The 18,640-nt window shown below is 42.5% G+C and overlaps 1 protein-coding gene across 11 annotated transcripts in view; it reads left to right on the plus strand.

Moving 5' to 3' along the window:
- The window catches only part of MAST4 (microtubule associated serine/threonine kinase family member 4), a 1,731,733-nt gene that overhangs the window by 1,472,654 nt on the left and 240,439 nt on the right, over positions 1-18,640 (plus strand). For all 11 annotated transcript variants that reach the window (XM_085631988.1, XM_085631996.1, XM_085632003.1 and 8 more), the window contains one exon: positions 5,846-6,055. In XM_085631988.1, the coding sequence (XP_085488114.1) occupies positions 5,846-6,055 (210 nt within the window). The remainder of the gene's footprint in view (positions 1-5,845; positions 6,056-18,640) is intronic.

Raw genomic sequence — 18,640 nt, forward strand, 5'->3', positions numbered from 1 at the left:
CACTGATGGAAATGTATTTTTCCTTAATATTGAGCATGCCACATTAAGCACCCAGATTTGTTGGCTGCATTGCACACTTAGGTGGTGACTTACCTAGTGTATGAAAGTATTTTTTCTACATGGCATAGCACCTTACTCTGATATGTTACTGAGGAGTTTTAAACTGTAGACATTGAGGAACATTGATGTACCTGGAGTCCTACCTCATCGATTATATGTTATTGATGTAATTTTACACTGTAGCCTACATAGGACATTACATTACCATTACACTCTGCCGTTTTACTATGGCCTTGCTGTAAAGTTAAATAAGCCAAATGAGTGGTGCCAATTTTACATCATGGTATATTGGGAGAGCACACACTGTTGCACTGAAAAGTAGTCTCACAATACACAAAGTGAAAATGCCAGCAAAAGCTAATTCAAAGAGGCGGGAAGACAGCATAGATAATGTTATTTTCCACAAGGGCTCCCTCCAGCTGAAGGTGTGGGAAAAGCTATTCATATGCTTGGGAATTCTCATCACTAAGGCAAAATTCCTATGAAAGACTATCTGCAATGGATTGGTCAGCCCAGATTCTTTATTTACACAAAAAGTTTGTTCCATATACGGAGATGGACCTCCTCAACAGTTCAAGATTCTCCCCCCATAACTACATTATCCACCTGGGCAGTGTATGATCCATTTGAACTTTGAAATTAGTTCCACACAGGTATTTTCTTTTCTTAAAGACAGCAACATTGCAAAGGACTGACTTTAAATGACCTTCCATTGCTTTTCGATGAGTTGTAGCCATCTAACGATAAATGCTATGGGTCGGTCCTGCCCTTCATCATTGATCCGTCAAAAACACCGTCCAGCCCTCCCAGTCCCTCTGCAACTTACTGGCCGACTACTTCGACACCAAGATTGCCAACATCTACAAGGACTTTGAACCCCAACTGCCACAGCCGGACCTCCCCGCTTCTCCCACAATCCTCCCGCTCCACTTCCTGACCGACTGACACCTCTCTGCACCAAAACCACAACTTTCATAATTTCTTCCATCCATTCCAGAGCCCAAACCGACCCCTGCACACACCACACCTTCTACCTTGAACACAAAGAAATTGGGCCCCCTCACCAGCATCAACAACCCAGCATTCAGATCTGCCACCTTCCCATAAACCTGGAAGAACGCAGAAGTCAAACCACTTCTGAAGAAACGCACAGCAGACCTCATGAACTACTGCCCCACCTCAGTCCTCCCCTTCTCTACTAGGGTACTGGAGAGAGCCATCAACAGCCAACTCACAGACCACTTGGAATCCAACCACCTGCTCTGCCCTTTCCAATCTGGTTTTCGATCGAACCACAGCACAGAAAACACCCTTCTAGCCGTCACGGATGACATCAGAGATATCCTTGACCACGGCGAGTCAGCAGCCCTAATCCTCCTCGCACCTGTTAGCAGTCTTTGACAGTCTCCCATCACCTTCTCATCCAAAGACTTCACCACATCGGCATCTACAGCAATGCCCTCAAGCTACTATCCTCTTTTCTCATTGGGCACACTCGGAGAATCTGCCTCCTGCCATACAGCTTCGACCCCCAAGAGCATCATCTGCGGCGTACCCATCGCTCCTCACTCAGCCCCACTTGTTCAGCATCTACATGACTCCGCTGGCACCCATCACTTGCATCCACTGTCTCAACATCTTCTCCCATGCTGGTGACACCCAGCTCATACTCTCCCTCACCGAAGACACAGACACCGCTAGAGCAAACGCCCATAACACCATGACCGACTTTGCCGACTGGATGAGAGCCAACTGCCTCAAACTCAACATCAGCAAAACCAAAGTTCTCCTCTTTGGAAGACCCCCCTCACCATGGGATGACTCCTGGTGGCCCTCCACTCTCAGACTAGCTCTCACCCCCACCACCCACGCCTGCAACCTCGGTATCATCCTCAACAGCTAGCTCTCCATGAGACAACAGGTCAACTTAGTTTCCTCCACTTGCTTCAACACACTCAGAATACTCTGTAAAGTTTTCAGATGGATCCCAACTAACACCAGAAGAACCGTCACACAAACTCCATCACCAGTCGACTTGACTACGGGAATGCCCTTTACACCGGAACCTCCTCAAGCGCTTCCAAGCAATCCAGAATGCAGCAGCAAGAATCATCCTGGACCTGCCCAGATGATCCCACATCACCCCCCTGCACTGGCTCCCCATCAGGAAGAGATGCCACTTCAAGCTGCTCATGTACGCCTACAAAGCCCTCTACAATGCAGGATCAGAATACCTGAGCAACCGCCTGACCTTCCAGCCCACTAGAAAGCTACGGTCTGCCTCCCTGACCCTCACCACCGCCCCCGCATCCATCACTCTCGAGCCGGAGGACACTTCTTCTCCCACCTCGCTTCCAAGGCCTGGAACGACCTTCCCATCCACCTCCGAACCTTTATCTCCCTTGCCGAATTCAGTAGTGGCCTCAAGACCTGGATGTTCGACTAGGCGCACCCTACACAGGGCCTGGATACCCCCAGGGTGATTAGCGCACACTACAAATGCTAATTGATTGATTGCTGCCTGTCAAACTCTTTGGCCTGGGTAACTTTTATTCCGATCTGTGACCTTCTTTGGTGCGGACCTTCTCTTTGTTCTATTCTACTCTGTGGTTCTCACAGATTTACTTCAACTCATCTTTGTGTTCCTACTGGATAAGACCTGGTTCCACGAATCCACCTACCCCTAATGGGGTATTAATTTTCCCTTATACCCTTGTGGTATCGGCATATATTTGCCCTATTAATTCACATTGCGCATTGGTACCGATTTCTCGTGTAAGCCCTTTTTCTACTTTTTCATGCTCCTGATGCTGCTTATCTTCAGGGGTTTGGTATTCTTGTATCTGGTTTTTCCCTTGAGGTGTTCTTACCTACCTAATTGGGTTACAACCACTACTGTCGCTACCTGCGGGGTTTTTGTTTTTACACATATCTTCCATCCGACCCATGGGGTAGCTGTTGTATCTGCTTTTCTTTTCAGTTCTGTTCCCTTGGGACATCAGTCCCCTGGATAATTTGGATCCATGTTTTGGTATCCTTCATTTCTTGTAACTTTCCTCCTTCCTCATAGGTGGGGATACTATTCTCTCCCTCACAACTCTGTATACCACTCCTGCCTTTCGTGGCGTGGTTTTCTATGGAAGAGGTCCCCCCATTTTTGATAGGGGTATTTTATTAAATTTTTTAAATTAAATTTCCGTTAAGAGTTAGTCAGTTTTCTCACCAGTTTCTCATGCTTCTATGGGTTGACAATGTGTGATTGTCAAAATCGACTGTGTTGCGCTTAGTGTCCACCAGCCCCTTGTTTCACCCTGGTGGTATTCTTTTTCTTCTTTTTTATGGTGGACTTTCCACATGCTTTTTATTCTTTGTTTAACCTGTTACCGCCGGCTGACATCCTTCCCCAGTCGGTGGAGTTGTTTCTTGGACGGTTGCCCTTGTTCCCTGTAGTGGGCGATGCCTTCCACTTCCTACATTTATGTGGCATTGCGTTGCTGTTTTCCAGCTTGTCTTTCTGCCTCCACCTCCGTTACTGTCATAACTACTTCTATTACAATGGTAGGATAATCTCTGTCCTTTCTTGGTTACCTCTGCTCTTGGAGTGTCCTTTGTTCCTCCACTACTCGTCCTCCCGCTCACTAGCGGAGGACATGGGTTGCTTTCAGAGGAGTGGTTATACTTTTGCCGTACCCTGTATGACTTGTGTGTCTATTGGAATTTTTATGTTTTTATATACATATTTATCCGTATATAAGTTTATCTTGGATGTTTGTATCTGCATGTATATGCCTATTTCTCGAATGGATCTCTTGTAGATGTCTTTTACTTCAGGTATACATTTTTACTTGTTTTACATATGTGGTCGTATGGCCTTCTATATGGTGTATGTCACTGCATTTTACCTGCTCCATTCTTGGTGAGCTGGTTCACCCTTCTTCGTTGTACTAGTCTGTTTCCTTCCTGCTCTTCAATCAGCCTCTCTGTTACATATTTACGGAGCATGCCATGTACATCTCTTAAGGTTCTCATCATAACTGCGGTTTCTTTTACCATTCTTGTTGTTTTTTTAGCCATCTTCCGTACAAACAAGTAGCGGTACATCCAAAAGGTTTGCACATGCCCAACCAGCATGCCATACGAATGTTAAACCTGCTGGCTTTACCAAAGGTTGTTCTATATGTAGCAAGGGCTCTTAGAGTAATCCACTGGGTGGTGCAATACAGTGTAAGAATTATTTCGTAGAAAAAGCTAATTGGAAAAATAAATAATGTAATGGGAACAAATGCATTGCTGGAAAAGTAATTTAAAACCCTAAACATACCTGCCAAATTTCGAAATACAGATATTTTTTAAATGTTTAGCTACATCGCTTTACTTCTGCTATATTTTAAAAGCGCATCTCCTTAGGCGTGTTGTTTTACATTCTGATACTGCTCTTTTAAAGATCTGCATTTCATTTACATTCAAAAGAGGCTGTTGTAACGGCGGCATTCGGGAGTGATATAATTCATCCATTACATAAATCGATATTTATTGGTCATTAGCGTATTGCGCCCTCAGAAAGCGATCTTGCTAAACTTTTAATACAATACGAGCAATATATTATACCAGTGACAAAAGCAAAGCAAATCGGGAAACAAGATTTGACAAATTCCCGGCCCTAACTAAGTGTTGTGTACTTAAAGAAAATGAGGCGTGCCAAGGGTCTCATGCCCCAAATGCTGGGAAGGTAAAAGCTCCAATCCCCTCAGTTGGTAGCAAAATAAAGCTGCATTTGAGTGCAGAGGGGAACATGGACCCCGACATCATTGCACCTGCTGCTCCGTTCATAGCTTCACCCCTGGTAGCAGCCCCACAATGACAGGGTTATGAGCTCTCACTTTGGGTACTGGCAGAGGAAACCACTCTAAGGAAAACTTCAAAATAAAAATAGCAAATTCTTTGATACCAATCCCATAAGGTTTGCAGAATGTATCTCTAAACAACCATTTTTCATGTAATTATTCTTACATTTTAAACACAATACGCTTTTAAAATTATTTGGGTTAGACTCTATCCCAGTTTGTCTTTTATACACTTGACTTTCTGATTGCTGGAATGAAAGTGATGAAGTCACCAAAAATATCTACAGAAACAGTGGCATGTTTGAATTGTCATTCCATCATATGACGAGAATGAAAATGCATGTTACCTATTTTTGTAGTGCCTCACGTTGATAAAATGTGTTTCTAAGTGGTAAGAAATCTGTGGGTTTCTCTGAGCACAGAGCAGCGCTCAGATGCCTTGCATGCATTACGTAAAGGTTTGGGATGTGCCACATATTAGCTACTCTGACCTTCTGAAGAAAAATGCGCTTTCTATACCCACTAGATTACGCCTCTTTGGAGAATAGTAAATCGCTTCAGGAAAAAATATGTAAGTTAATTTATATTAGCGAGTTCCGATTTCAAATGTACCAAGTTTACAAACCAAATTGATTATTATTTAATTTGCGGACACTAAATCTTATTTTCGCAGGAACAAAAAATAGAATTATTTGACCCAATGTCGGAACATTTTGTTGCCAATTATAGGCTTTCATTTGACAAATAAGTGAAGTTTCATGAAAAAAGTCTGGTCAAGTGTCTGTTACCCATTCACTACCAATACAGTGTCCCAGATAACATCTTTGGAATTGAATGAATATTTATGCATTGAATAAATATATAGAAACGTGGGTGTTATGATGTACCAACCATCCAGAGAATATATGTGGACGTTAATTGTTTTTGTCCTTGTTAAATAGGCTACAGCTCAGATGGAAGAGCGGCTTCAGGAGATTATCACAAACTACTCTCCTGACAACGTTCTTCCCCTGGCAGATGGAGTGCTCGGTTTTACCCATCATCAGATCATTGAACTGGCGCGAGACTCGTTGGATAAATCCCACCAGGGACTCATCACGTCACGATATTTCCTTGAATTGCAGCAGAAGCTGGAAAAGTTGGTTCAGGAGGTATGACCCATGCTTCGTGGAGAGATCATTGCTTTTACTGTATTGATCCTGTGTTGGCTATTTTGCTTCTCCATTTAGATGGGACAAGATGGGATGAAAGAGTGGGGTGAACATTGACCTGCTGAGAGACACGCTGTGAACATTTTCTGGGTGCCAGTGTTGGATAAAGATTGTTTGACTAACAGAGTAAACACACTCTTGGTGTCTTCTGTCATGGAAGGTGCTGGGATGTGCCTCTTCACACTGATCAGAGGCTGATCTGGAAAGATGAATTGTCTTATCTGGCTTTGTTCTTGATGACCAGGCTATCGTACAGTTTCAGAAAGTTGACATACATATGGATGTCAATGATCACCCTGACATACACCCTACCGTTCTCTTATAAATATAGCAGTAAAGGTGAGGGCGTTAAATTATAAATGTGTTACATCTTAATGTTTTAATGTCAAGACTGTTGTGTTTTGTCTTTCAAGCATAATGAGCCTAAATACGAAAAATGTAGGAATTCATAAGATGTTACTTCTGTTGAAACAATATAAACACCAATCCAGAGAGGATTTGCCGACATTTGCAGCCCCAAAATAAATTTACTTCATGAGTGCTTATTGGATGGTGGTTTTTCTTTCATATAAAATTTAAGGTGAGCAATTGGAAAATGGTTGCCTGTGATCGAACGGGTCAGAGGGATGACTATTGGAAAGGCATTGAGCAGTCGCAATTGGATATTAACAGTTCTTCTGTATGGAATTCGACACCCAATTTCCACACTTGCCTTTTGTGCCATAAACAAATAGAGTAAATGGGATAATTGTTTCCAGAAAATAGTTATTGTCTATCAAAATGTAGTGCAAGATGATTATCCTTTGGTAACGTGTTTTGGAAGAGAAAAATAAGAATAGACTGTTTTAAACTACATTTTTGCTATGATGACAATTCTTGTGTGTTTTTTGTCCTGCCCAGAAGGAGTAGTCATAAAGATCTGTGATTTATATTAAAAATAAAAAAAACAGGAAATGTATTTTCTGAAAAGTCCTTTCGTAGAGGCTTTTCACTCTAAATCGTGTTTTTGTAAACCCCTTGACCTTGTGGTGCTAATACTACCTTCTTATTTGCACTAAGGGAACTATCCTGGTACTCCAGCTTCATAGCATTGCTTGTATTGTGGAGAATAGAGTAGTATGAATTCATATTGATTTTAAAGAAACTGGAAAGGTTATGAAATGACTTTGCTGCTGGGCGGATTCACATTTGCACTATGTTTAAGGACCCCAGATTTTTGCTTTCACTGCAACTCAATGCTGACCTGCATTAAGCTTTGAGGCTTGTTTGCCGCTGTCAGCACTCATGAGTTTTTATTAAATGTATGTGTTAAGTGAATCAACCTTTCTCTTATGGATGTACCACAATAACCACATTCCTAAACACCCGGAAACATGTAATCGTCATGCCCTTGCTCAATAAACCATCCGCTGATCCAGCCACCTTTTCCAACTACAGACCTATCTCCCTCCTACCGTACCCAGCAATGGTCTTAGGGAAACTTATCAAGTGATTCTTAACTCACGACCTCCGCAACCACCAGCTCCTTGACTCCTTGCAATTCAGATTCAGGCCCAACCACAGTACAGAAATAGCACTCATCACTGTCCCAGTCCACATCCGCATGGTCCTTAACAGAAGAGACACGGCAGGCCTCATTCCCCTGTACCTCTCTGCTGCATTTGACAAGTTCTCACACCCTATCCTCTTCAGGCGTCTGCACAAGATTGGCATCCAAGGACCCACACTCTGCTGGATCTGCTCCTTCTTAATGGATCGTACACAAATTGACAACCTGGCACCTTACACCTCAGAAGCCCATAAACTCATCTGCGGAGTGCCTCAAGGTTCATCGGTGAGCCCCACCCTGTTCCCTGCATACATGATCCCTCTGGCTAGCATCATCTGCGTACACATTAACATTCTCTCCTATGCAGACAAAAAGCAGCTTATACTCTCCTCCTCAGACAAGCCCCCCCCAAGAAACAAGTTCACTGCCTGCATGATTAAGTCGCTAACTGAATGAAAGCCAGCTGTCTCAAGCTCAACACAGATGAGACCGAAGTAGTGATCTTCGCAAAGTACAACTCACCTTGTGACCCCAAATGGTTGCTGTCAGGTTCAAACTTGCACCCACACCCAGAACTCAAACCCGGAACCTTGGAATAATTATCAACGGCGAGCTGGACATGGGTGCACAAGTCAACACCGTCACTACATCCTGCATCTACACTACACCATGAAGATGCTGAGGAAGATCTTCAAATGGCTCCCAAGCAGCACTAGAAAAACTGTCACACATGTCCTAGTCACTAGCAAGTTGGACTATGGGAACACCCTCTAACCTGGGATCGCCAAGCAACTCGTGAGAAGACTACAAACCATCCAGAACTCGGCAGCAAGACTAATCCACAACCTATTATACAGAACTCCCATCACATCACACCTCAGGGAATTACACTGTCTCCGGATACACAAACACTCTCATCTCAGCCTCCTCACACACATCAAAGGCACCACACAACTTGGACCCCACCTACCTGAACAGTCACATTTCCTTCCACCAACCATCCAGACACTTCTGCTCTGCTGGACTCCTACTCACACATATCCCATGCATCAACAAAACCAGATCAGAAGGACAAGCATTCTCTTACATCGCTCCTAAAGCATGGAAGACCGTCCACTCCACATCAGAGTCTCCCCCCTTCCGAGTTTTGCAAGAGGCTAAAGATCTAGATTTAACATAGGCAGGGCTAGGCACACACACCTCCTCATCATCAGGATACCCTCACAGTTGATAGTGCACTTAACCAATAAACTTGACAAATCAATAGTTAAAGGAAATAGACCTCTGGGACATGTCGGCCCTTGATCTTTGCTCATGTACTTTGTATTCCTTTTTAGTGGAGCTTATGGCATTCATTTTGATTGACCACACTTGGGAATTATTTAAAGGCATCCCACACTCTTCAGCTAAACACACACCTCAAGTTGACTCTTGTAGTAGAAAATTAGTGATAACCTAGATGGGTAGCCATTACACAAACACCCAACTCAGTACCAGAAGATGAGGAGCCGCCTTTCAGGTGAGGTGATGAAAAAATATCTTTCCATGGTATCTCCTCAGACCTCAGTGTATCTTAATAAGTACAAACCTTTTGTATCCTCATGTAATTAAATACGTGTCTCCTGCACTCTAAAGCAAATTCCAGTGGTCATATAATTCACCTTCTATAATCATTGCTGTCATAAAACCAAGATTCTTACACACCAGTTGTAAGGAAACACCACTGTATGCCCAACAGTGGAAATCGTGTTCAGATTTCTATGCTCTCAGCCTTCACAGGAATATGCCCACATAGTGCTCCTAGAGACAGCTTGGATCTAACAACCAAAGTAGATAATCTGAAGAAACCTCTGCTGCTCATTATTGTCCCAGAAGCTATTAAGCTTTTTACATCAAAAGTTGCCCTTAAGAAAAGAAAATCTTTGTAAATGTGCATTTTATGCCTAAAGTGAGTATCCCTTCTAAGGAGGAGGAGCACTATTTTCTTAAGAGGCTCCAAGAAGTGTGGACTATATAACATGTATCAACACAAGTTTCTTCATATGTTTGTTTGATGGAAACCTACTTTAAAGGTTTTCATACTTTAGAGGTTTATTTATGTTGAAAATAATTACATAGACAGGCAATAGAAGTATATTAATCTTTCTCTTCATAGTTTCCTAGAGCTTTGGATAAGGATTTTGACAGTGTGACACAGTGCCTTTTATGGTGTATTTCATTGTTTTTGTTGCTACGATGCCATTGACCTCTATGAGAATTTGTGAATGACCTCTATCCAAGGGCAAGAGTGGCAGGGGACTGCTTCTGAACAGTTGCAAATATTGAGGTTATGGTTGATATGTCAATGGTTGATTTGTCATCTAAGAAAGCAGAATCTTTTAGTACCGTTCAGTGAGACGTTGAAATGCGAGACATTTTGTTTTATAGTCAAACTATTAAAACTCTGAGGATAGTATGCAAGTCAAGACTGTGGAAGAGTGGTTGTTCAAAGCTGTGCTCATCCTTGCTGTAATAACTAGCCACCATCTCAAAGTGCCCCCTCTATTAACCCATCATAATCAAATGCATTGTTAAACTCCAGGGTAACTGTGTTTGAGACTCACTCTGCATTTCTCTTGGAACTAGTTAGTTCTCTTTCTCCTTTCCATATAAAAGAGACTGCAATTTAGAGCGATTGTACTTGATTTTTCAACATTGATGAACTGACCAAGAAGACCTACGGGTCCCATCTCTGGTTCATAATTGGCATATCTTTTGGGCCTCAAAGTGCTATTAGTCCAGAGCAGAACTGTCCCCCTCCAATAATCTAGACTTTCTGCAATGACATTGATCTCCAGACGGTAACCCTACCAGAACGTCCCTTCTACACAGCCAGTCTATGTGCTGCAAATACGGTGGTAAAAGCACGTTGCAGACAGTACTACCTGCTGTTGTGCAGGTTTCTCCACAGTGAGATAGTTCCTTTCCAGACGGATGAGCAATTTAGGGCAACTCTTGTAATTCAAAGTGGAGTTTGTGCCAGTGCAGCATCTTTATCAATTCTACACTACTGCTGTAGCGTTAAAGAGATGTCCTGCGAGGAGAAGCATTCTAATTTGAATGTTATTACAAAACAGAGAACTTGGTGCCGATTTTCCAGCCTGGAAATCTAAATATCCTTAGATTCCTGGACATGATCTTTCAACATGTTCTGTATTGCTATTTGTGTTATTTGCAGTAAATATTCTTACTCCAATCAAAGCCAAAATCACGGTTGGCTCCATGCTGAGTCATGGAGTTATGACTGAAGGTATTTTCACAGTCCCTATAGAACCTCATGTTGTTAGAGTGAGAATGTGAGAAAAACATCTCTTTGATTGCGTTTCCCCAACTCTTGGAAGTTTTGGCCTGCTGAAAAGCCCCTAACATAATTTGCTATTTACAAAACCGTGAGAACAAGTTTTGCTAGTTGGTTGGCATACTTTACAATATATGTCAATGGTGGAGTGTGCACGAGATGGACAGCCTAACCAAATCTCAAATTCCAAGTGTATGTCTCCACTGAAAACCGGTGTTATAGATATTTGGAGCAAACCCACTAATACAAGCTGAGGAGCGTCCTGGGTCATGACTGAGTCTTAAATTGAAAACTGAACGCTGTATTGTAATAATAAGGACTTTGAATTTAGCACAATGCACATCAGTTGTCATTGTGTCTTTTACGAATATGGCCCAGTTGTTTAGCGTGCACATCTAAAATGAAAGTTGTGGCACAATCAAATAAAAAAATGGTAACATGAGTTTAAGTATTGAGTAACAAGTAACGCTGCATACTTTTAAAGTTGTAAAACTCCAAATCAGTTTTTTATCTACACCTTTGGCAAAGAGATAAAGAGGAAAGTCATTCTTATAGCACATAACCAATTAGTAAAAATAAAAATGAAAAGCCAACATGTTTTATTTTGTATGCTGTAACGATGACTTTTATAAGAGTGTTACATTTCAGAACTTTCCGAAATCACTTGATCTAGTAGATCCTAATTCCTTCTCTGTGACAGATCCTGCTATAACTAACCAGTTAATGGACTTTTCTCAACCACTCCTCTCTCCAGAGAGGTACTACGAATTCTCCGATCAAAGTTCATCTTGGAAAAGACATCATTGCTTTGTCACTACCTTTTGTTTTGGCAACCACCCGTCAACGAAAACTTGACACTTACCAAAGTCCTGCTTAAACTAAAGGTTTCTTGCCTGAACCTGCCCATCTGTTTTTACAGTTATTGGTAACAAAAAGGTAATGACGTAGGCTCTATCAGAGGGCAGAGATTCCTTGGACTAGAAGTCTTCACTGTTGCAAAAAGATAGATGTTCCTAGAAGCAGTGTGCTTTACATTGACTCTAAATGGGCTGGAGAGTGAGGGTGACTTTCTTCAACTTGAAACAGTAGATTTGAATGTCTTCTTTGAGGGTTAGGAGAGCTGGCCTCTTGCTGACCCCAAACTGTGGGTTCTTTGGAGAAGCCTGCCACTGTGGAAATTTCAGAGAAGAAAACTGAGGCGTATCCAAGAAACATGTCCGCGTTGCGCAAATTGTTCGGGGGCAGCTCAGGTCAAAGAGGTGCTGGCCTGTACGAGTAGAGTCTAAGAACTGTGTTGGTAGCGTCTCTTTGTCATACTTTTGATCTGTTCACTGGAGTATCTTGTATATCAGGTGAATAGCATTGAAAAGTTGGCTTACATTTAATGTGTGGGCTACATTAGGTAACCCATGTGGCTTCCTGAGAATGGAGGGCATATGACTGCATTTCTTACATGATTAACTGACCAGGCCCATAGAAAACTCTTGTTAAAGGGTGCAGGGCTTAAAGGGGGGGGGGGGGGGAACCTGATTAGGAAAACATTATTCTATCGCTATGACAGAGTGCAAAAATTGAGCGGCTATTTAGAGTTGTTTAGAGGGTGTAATCCTTATGTATTCACTTGCGTAATTTTTTTATAAATGTGGCCTCCTGAGCCATCTTTGAATTGTGCCTTCTGGAATAAGAGAGAAGAATCCAGAAAAAATGGGGCAGATATGTTTTATGGCACAAGGTAAAATTCCTGCTTTGTGTCAGAGCAGCCAACCATCACTAAACATGAAGAAAATTAAAAGGAAGGGGTCTGAAATGTTATCTTTAAAAGGTTTAGCTTTAAAACTTAGAAAGCACACATCTGAGGCAGTATTACCATATTGTTAAACCTGGCATCCTTGTGGTTTTTCCCTAGCTTATTGCCTTCAGACCTCTATTTTTGCTGACTTTGTTTTTGCTGGCCTTAGGACTCTGCACACGTTAACACTGCTAACCAGTGCTAAAGTGCTTGTGCTCTCTCCTTAAAACATGTTTAATTGCCTTATAGCCAATTGCCATATTTAATTTACATATAAGTCCTTAGAAGAGTGGCACTACCTGTGCCCAGGGCCTGTAAATTAAATATCACTAGTGGACCTGCAGCACTGTTTGTCCCACCCACTTAAGTAGCAATTTAAACATGTCTCAGGCCTGCTATTGCAGTCTGTGTATGTGCAGTTTTATACAGCCATTTCGCCCTGGAAAAGCAAACCTTTTGCCAGGCCCAAACCTTCCATTTTAATACATATAAGTCACCCCTAGAATGAGCCTTGGACAGTCCAGGGGGCAGGGTGCAATGTATTTAAAAAGTGGGACATGTACATTTAACTTTTACATGTTTGGGTAGTGAAAAAAAAAATGAAAGTAGTGACAAACTCTCAAATTTGTTTTTCACTACTGCAAGGCTTACCTCTCCCATAGGATAACTTTGGAATTATCTTATTACATTTTATAAGAGTAATTTCCAAATGGGAACAGGTAACCCTTTCATGATTGGTGACTATGGAATCACAATTTAAAATCCTAATTTATGGTGAAGTCGGATTTTAAATTACAATTCTGAAAATGAACTTTTAGAAAGTTGGCCTTTTCTTGTCTGCCACATGTCTCTGGGTCAGATGACTGGGTGAGGGTGACAGTTGGGCTTCATGTATTCCTCCTAGACAGCACACACAATGGGGAGGTATGGTGTGCCTGAATTGGCCATCAGTGGAAGGATAGGAGGGAGGAGCTGGACCCAGCTCGACTTACACTTGAATATTATGTGTCCTATCTGCACACAAAGGGTTGCCTAACGTCTGTTTTTAGTCTGGAGCCAGGACTAGGAAGGCAGGGCACATGTGTACTTCAAAAGCATGTCCCTAGAAGCTTCTCCCCACTTCAAAGGTGGGGCAGGGGTGTGGGATGTGTGTTTGTGTGTGTGTCTGTCTGTTTGTTCCGCAGACACCACCACTCCAATAGACTTCTGGACCTGGATACTATGCCAGGAAGAAGTGTTGCTGAAAGGACTGTTGCTCTGAAGGAACTGCTGACGTCTTGCTCTGGGTGCGAAGGACTTGGCCTGCATCTCCTGAAGCCAGAGTGACTCCAAGGGTCAGTTTGTCTGGCCTTCTGATCTGAAGCCTCAGGGACACAACAAACTTGCACCTGGACTCTGCCATCTGTGAGTTTAACCTGCCAAATTGTGCCGCCCCAGTTCTGGTCCATCTGCCAGCCTCTGTGGATCTAGCGGAACTTACACATTTCCTCTGCTGTGTGGCACAAACCTGAGCAGAACCAACGCATTGCCACTGCTGCGTAAATTGGACCCGTTGCAAAGACCCGCATCGCAGCTCCCCGGAACTGATGCACCGCCCTGACTTCCCACTGTATCCTCAATGCCAGACTTCGCAGCGTCATCCCCATGGACTTGATCCTCAATGATGACACAGACTTGCATTGGAACCTCGCAACTTCTCGGAACAGACACATCACTTTGGCTGTGCAATTCATCTTTGCGGATCCTCGCAATGCTCCCCAATTCCAGGATTTAAGGTACTTTATTCAGGGGCCTAACTCGATCCATGTAGCCGGCCTGTGCTCCATCACATTCTCCCTGAACTTGGGACTTTGCCCTGGTCTGGCACGACCAGAACTCTACTGGTGATGCGTTGTGCTTTTTGGCACCATTTTCACTAACATATTTAAAATTGCTGATCTCCGGTTCTACTGATTGGATTTGTGTTGTTTCAGTCTTGTTTTATTTATAAGATTTTACTTGTTTATTTCTAACTTGGTGTGAGATCCTTGTTTTGTGGGTTTTTTTTAACTTTAATTCTGTTTGGAATGTTGCACAAATACTTTACACATTGCCTCTAATTTAAGACTTACTGTTCTGTGCCAAGTTACTAGAGGGTTGAGCACAGGTTAATTTAGGGTTGGCTTGTGTCTCATCCTGACACGGATTGTGGTTGCTTCTTGACCAGGGTGCACACCCCAGTCAACAAACAACTCAATTTCCTACTCATATGATACAATTTACTATTGTCAGCACACTGACACTGGTTGAAGGAGAGTCAGATCTATATTCAACATATGTGCAAGTGGTTCCATGTAATATGAGAACAAATCAAGCAATTACGTTTAACACACTGGTGTGCATATGCCCAATTGTTTGGATGAATGCGCTTTCTCATCAGATGTGATGTAAGACCAATTGGCTGAAGAGTAAAGGATACCATTAGTGAATTTTGCAATACTCCCACCTGGGTGACTCCCCATACTTTAATTCCAAATCATAAACTAACTGGTTGGGGGTGAAGAGGTTAACCTTCTCGGACGGTGGTCTAAGGTTTGCAAACTTCCACTCTTTAACTCTGCATTTATCAATAGGTTAATATTTTCATCCTATTGCATGATGCATGTAATGCAGTGACGTAGCAAGGGCGGAGCTCTACAATACGGCAGTCGCGGGACGGCAATCGGCGGAATCTCACCAGCAAGCCCCGCTCTTCAATGCAGCTGCCACGGGGTGGCAAACGCAGGGACAGCTGCGGGTGGCCAAAGGTCAAGCTACGCCCCTGATGTAATGGAGTGTATGCCGAAGGCTGGGCATTGCTCTGGTATTTCCTCTTATAGTGAAAATTACGAATTACTTAATGGTAATAATCATAATATTTATCAGATTGACACCCACGAGTGTTCATTTCTGGTATGTGTCTTTGTGTTTTGAGTGCTTCATCCGTATCTTGAAGTGAATGTTCTCAGTAAGAGAGTGGGGTTTTTGTTACCTGTCTTCCAGACAGGAATTAGTCCTCATTTATTAAGGACTGTGTTGAGTAGTAGAGATCTGTGTCAGGAGCATCGCTTCTACGGATCCTGTCTGATTGCCCATCTCACTACCCGGCTAACAAAGTACACACTGGTGATTTTACGCCCTTTGTTCTGTATTATTTTAATAGTGTCTGTTTTTACTGTTGGCAGAATGTGTCTTCATAATCTCAGATTATCCTGTAGTTTCTTTTTTTCCGGTTGCCGGTGCCAAAATGTACGATCAAATGTGTTCCATTGTTATTTTAAAATATTCACTATTTTATTTCATATGATCTTCAGATGTAGAAGATCAATAAACTTAACTTGAAAAAATAAAAATGCGCTAGATTTTTTCTCTTTTAATAGTTCATGCAGGGGTTGCATGGTTTTTCTTTTCTTGCCTTCATCAGAAGATTTCTGCTGACAATTTTTTTCGCAGACTTCCATTACACAGGAGACCTTTATCTTTACCTCCCCCTAGGCCTTTCAAGCCCCAGGAGAGCGCTCTTAAAAGAATGTCCACATTCTAATGGTGCCACTTCAACAATTGCAGGTAATTTCTTCTGCACCTTTTTTCTCAACTGAAGAGGGAAATTTGCTTTCTTTGTTCTCTTCGGTTTTGTGAACTCCTTTTTTGCAGCGCTTATGCCTTTCACAGTGCGAATTCTACAAATATTTAAATGTTTCTGATGTTGGCACATTTATGAATGGTTTAAACCTACGGGTTATTTTGACACAAACACTAGTTGTAAGAAGGATGCAAGCACGATTTCTGCCCCTTTTAGGGAACAAGCAGATTCGTAGAAGAGTGCAAATTGTGCTGTGCGCATGGACACGTCCCACCAGGACCTCTCAGTGATAACTTTGACTTCCACCACCAGCAAGTCAAGTGATTTATTTCTTTTAGTTTTGGTGATGAATGTGGTTCTAACTCATGACTTCAGGCTGCATCTAAGCTTACAGTTATATTTAAATGTCCACTCTGACTCAGGCCTAGACCCATTCCAGCACATTCAAAAGGTGTTAACTTCTTCAGTGTCAAAAGGACAAGCAAAAGAAAAAGTAAACATTGATAGTCATTAAGTATGGCTTGGGAATTGTGACCGCTCACTAAGGCTTGCAGCATATGGACACACGTAGAGCATGTACACAGCCCAACATATCAGTTTCATAAAATCCAACAAACATGCAGGCACTCATGCACACAGACCAGCGGTCTCACATACATTATGCAGCAAGGGGCACATGGCGATGGGCAGCAGCGGAGAACAGGACGATGTTTAGAAAGTGACATGAGGTGTAGTGTTGCTGGGAAACTATACACCAGGGGAGTACTACTGATGCACTTTTAGGAAAGCTTTGGCTGTCACACCTCTGGAGACCATAGGGTGATGTGCTTCAAAGGAACACCTGTATGGTCTTCATCAGTGGAGCACAGGTTGTTACACATGCAAGGATAGCTGGATGCTGTACATCAACAAATCACTGAGTGATGTTCAGTTCTAGGGCACAGGAGTCTATTATGAGGATGCAGAGCTCTATATGGCAGAGGCCACATACTAATATACAATGGCTACACATATACACACAATGTTATGTTCAGTTTAGGGAAGTTGGTGGCTTTCTACCATCTGATCTAGCAGGGCTGGAGAGAATAATTTTAGTTGTAGTTTTGTTTACCAGCCCAAAAACATGTTTGGTATCATCAGTGTACTTTCTAACTTTCACGTCAAAGAGTTTCATTAGTTTTGCTAGGGGTAACATGTAGGGGCAACCAGTAGATGGTAAAAAGTAGTGGAAACAAACTAGACACCAGTGGTTAATTTGTAAAATAAAAAGTGCTGGGGCTCTCTTCAGGAGGCAGTGCTAACAGGAGAAATGTGCTGGTGCAAACTGCCTCCTGACTAGAGCTGCAACACTTATTATTCTGGACAGGACTTGGCCTAATGGCTGGAGTTGGGGAACTGGGTTCGAGTCTCGGTGTGGCTCAACATCCTGTGATTCTGGGGAAACTCATGTGCCCTGAATGAGTGTGTCCTTAATTGGTTCTATAAGCACCAGTCCTGAGGATTAGGTGCTGGTGCTGAGCACCGGAAAGCACCGGCTCAAATTAAGCACTGCTAGACACCTGTGGTACACTGCAATTTATGGTCTTTGCATCTGAACTGACACGAGGCAGGGAGGCTGTTTCTCCTTTTACTCAATAAAAGGCTTTAAACATTGCTTGACTGCTCCAGTGAGGTGGATTTTTCCAGTCTTTCAGGAGTATATGGGATGGCCAATGGTGTTGAATGCTAACAGTACCAGTGCACCAACGCCATTGCCACTCACTAGCCTCCTGAGATCATCCAAGAATGAGAGCTCTTGCCCTTGTCAGAAGCCAATTTGAAGTGGGTCAAACAGTTTTTCTCTTTCGATGAAGCTTTGTGGTTGAGTAAAGATTTTCCAAGAGCTTGCCTAAGAATAGTAGCTGCGAAACTGGTCGAACGTTGCTGTCGGCGAGAACGATAATGTGGCTCATGTCACAACATTAGCTTCAGTCAGTCTTGGGTTTCTTATCTTATAACAGCAAAAGCAAAACAAGTCCCAGAATTCAAAGTTCTGAAGAAAGTCATACATGTCCTCTTCATGACAAATTGACATGTTTATTTGTTTTTCCTTTGAAAGTTTAACTGTTTTTTGGTGTCCCCCATTCTCAGCAAGTTTGCTATTAACCATTCGGATTTTTTTTTTACTCTAATGCTCTGATGAAGACAATATAAAGAGTTCAATGCAATAGATTGTTGTATTGAGTCGTGAAAGATAACAAGCTTGCCAA

The sequence above is a fragment of the Triturus cristatus genome, chromosome 2_1 (assembly GCF_964204655.1).
Source record: "Triturus cristatus chromosome 2_1, aTriCri1.1, whole genome shotgun sequence".
Lineage (NCBI taxonomy): Eukaryota > Metazoa > Chordata > Amphibia > Caudata > Salamandridae > Triturus > Triturus cristatus.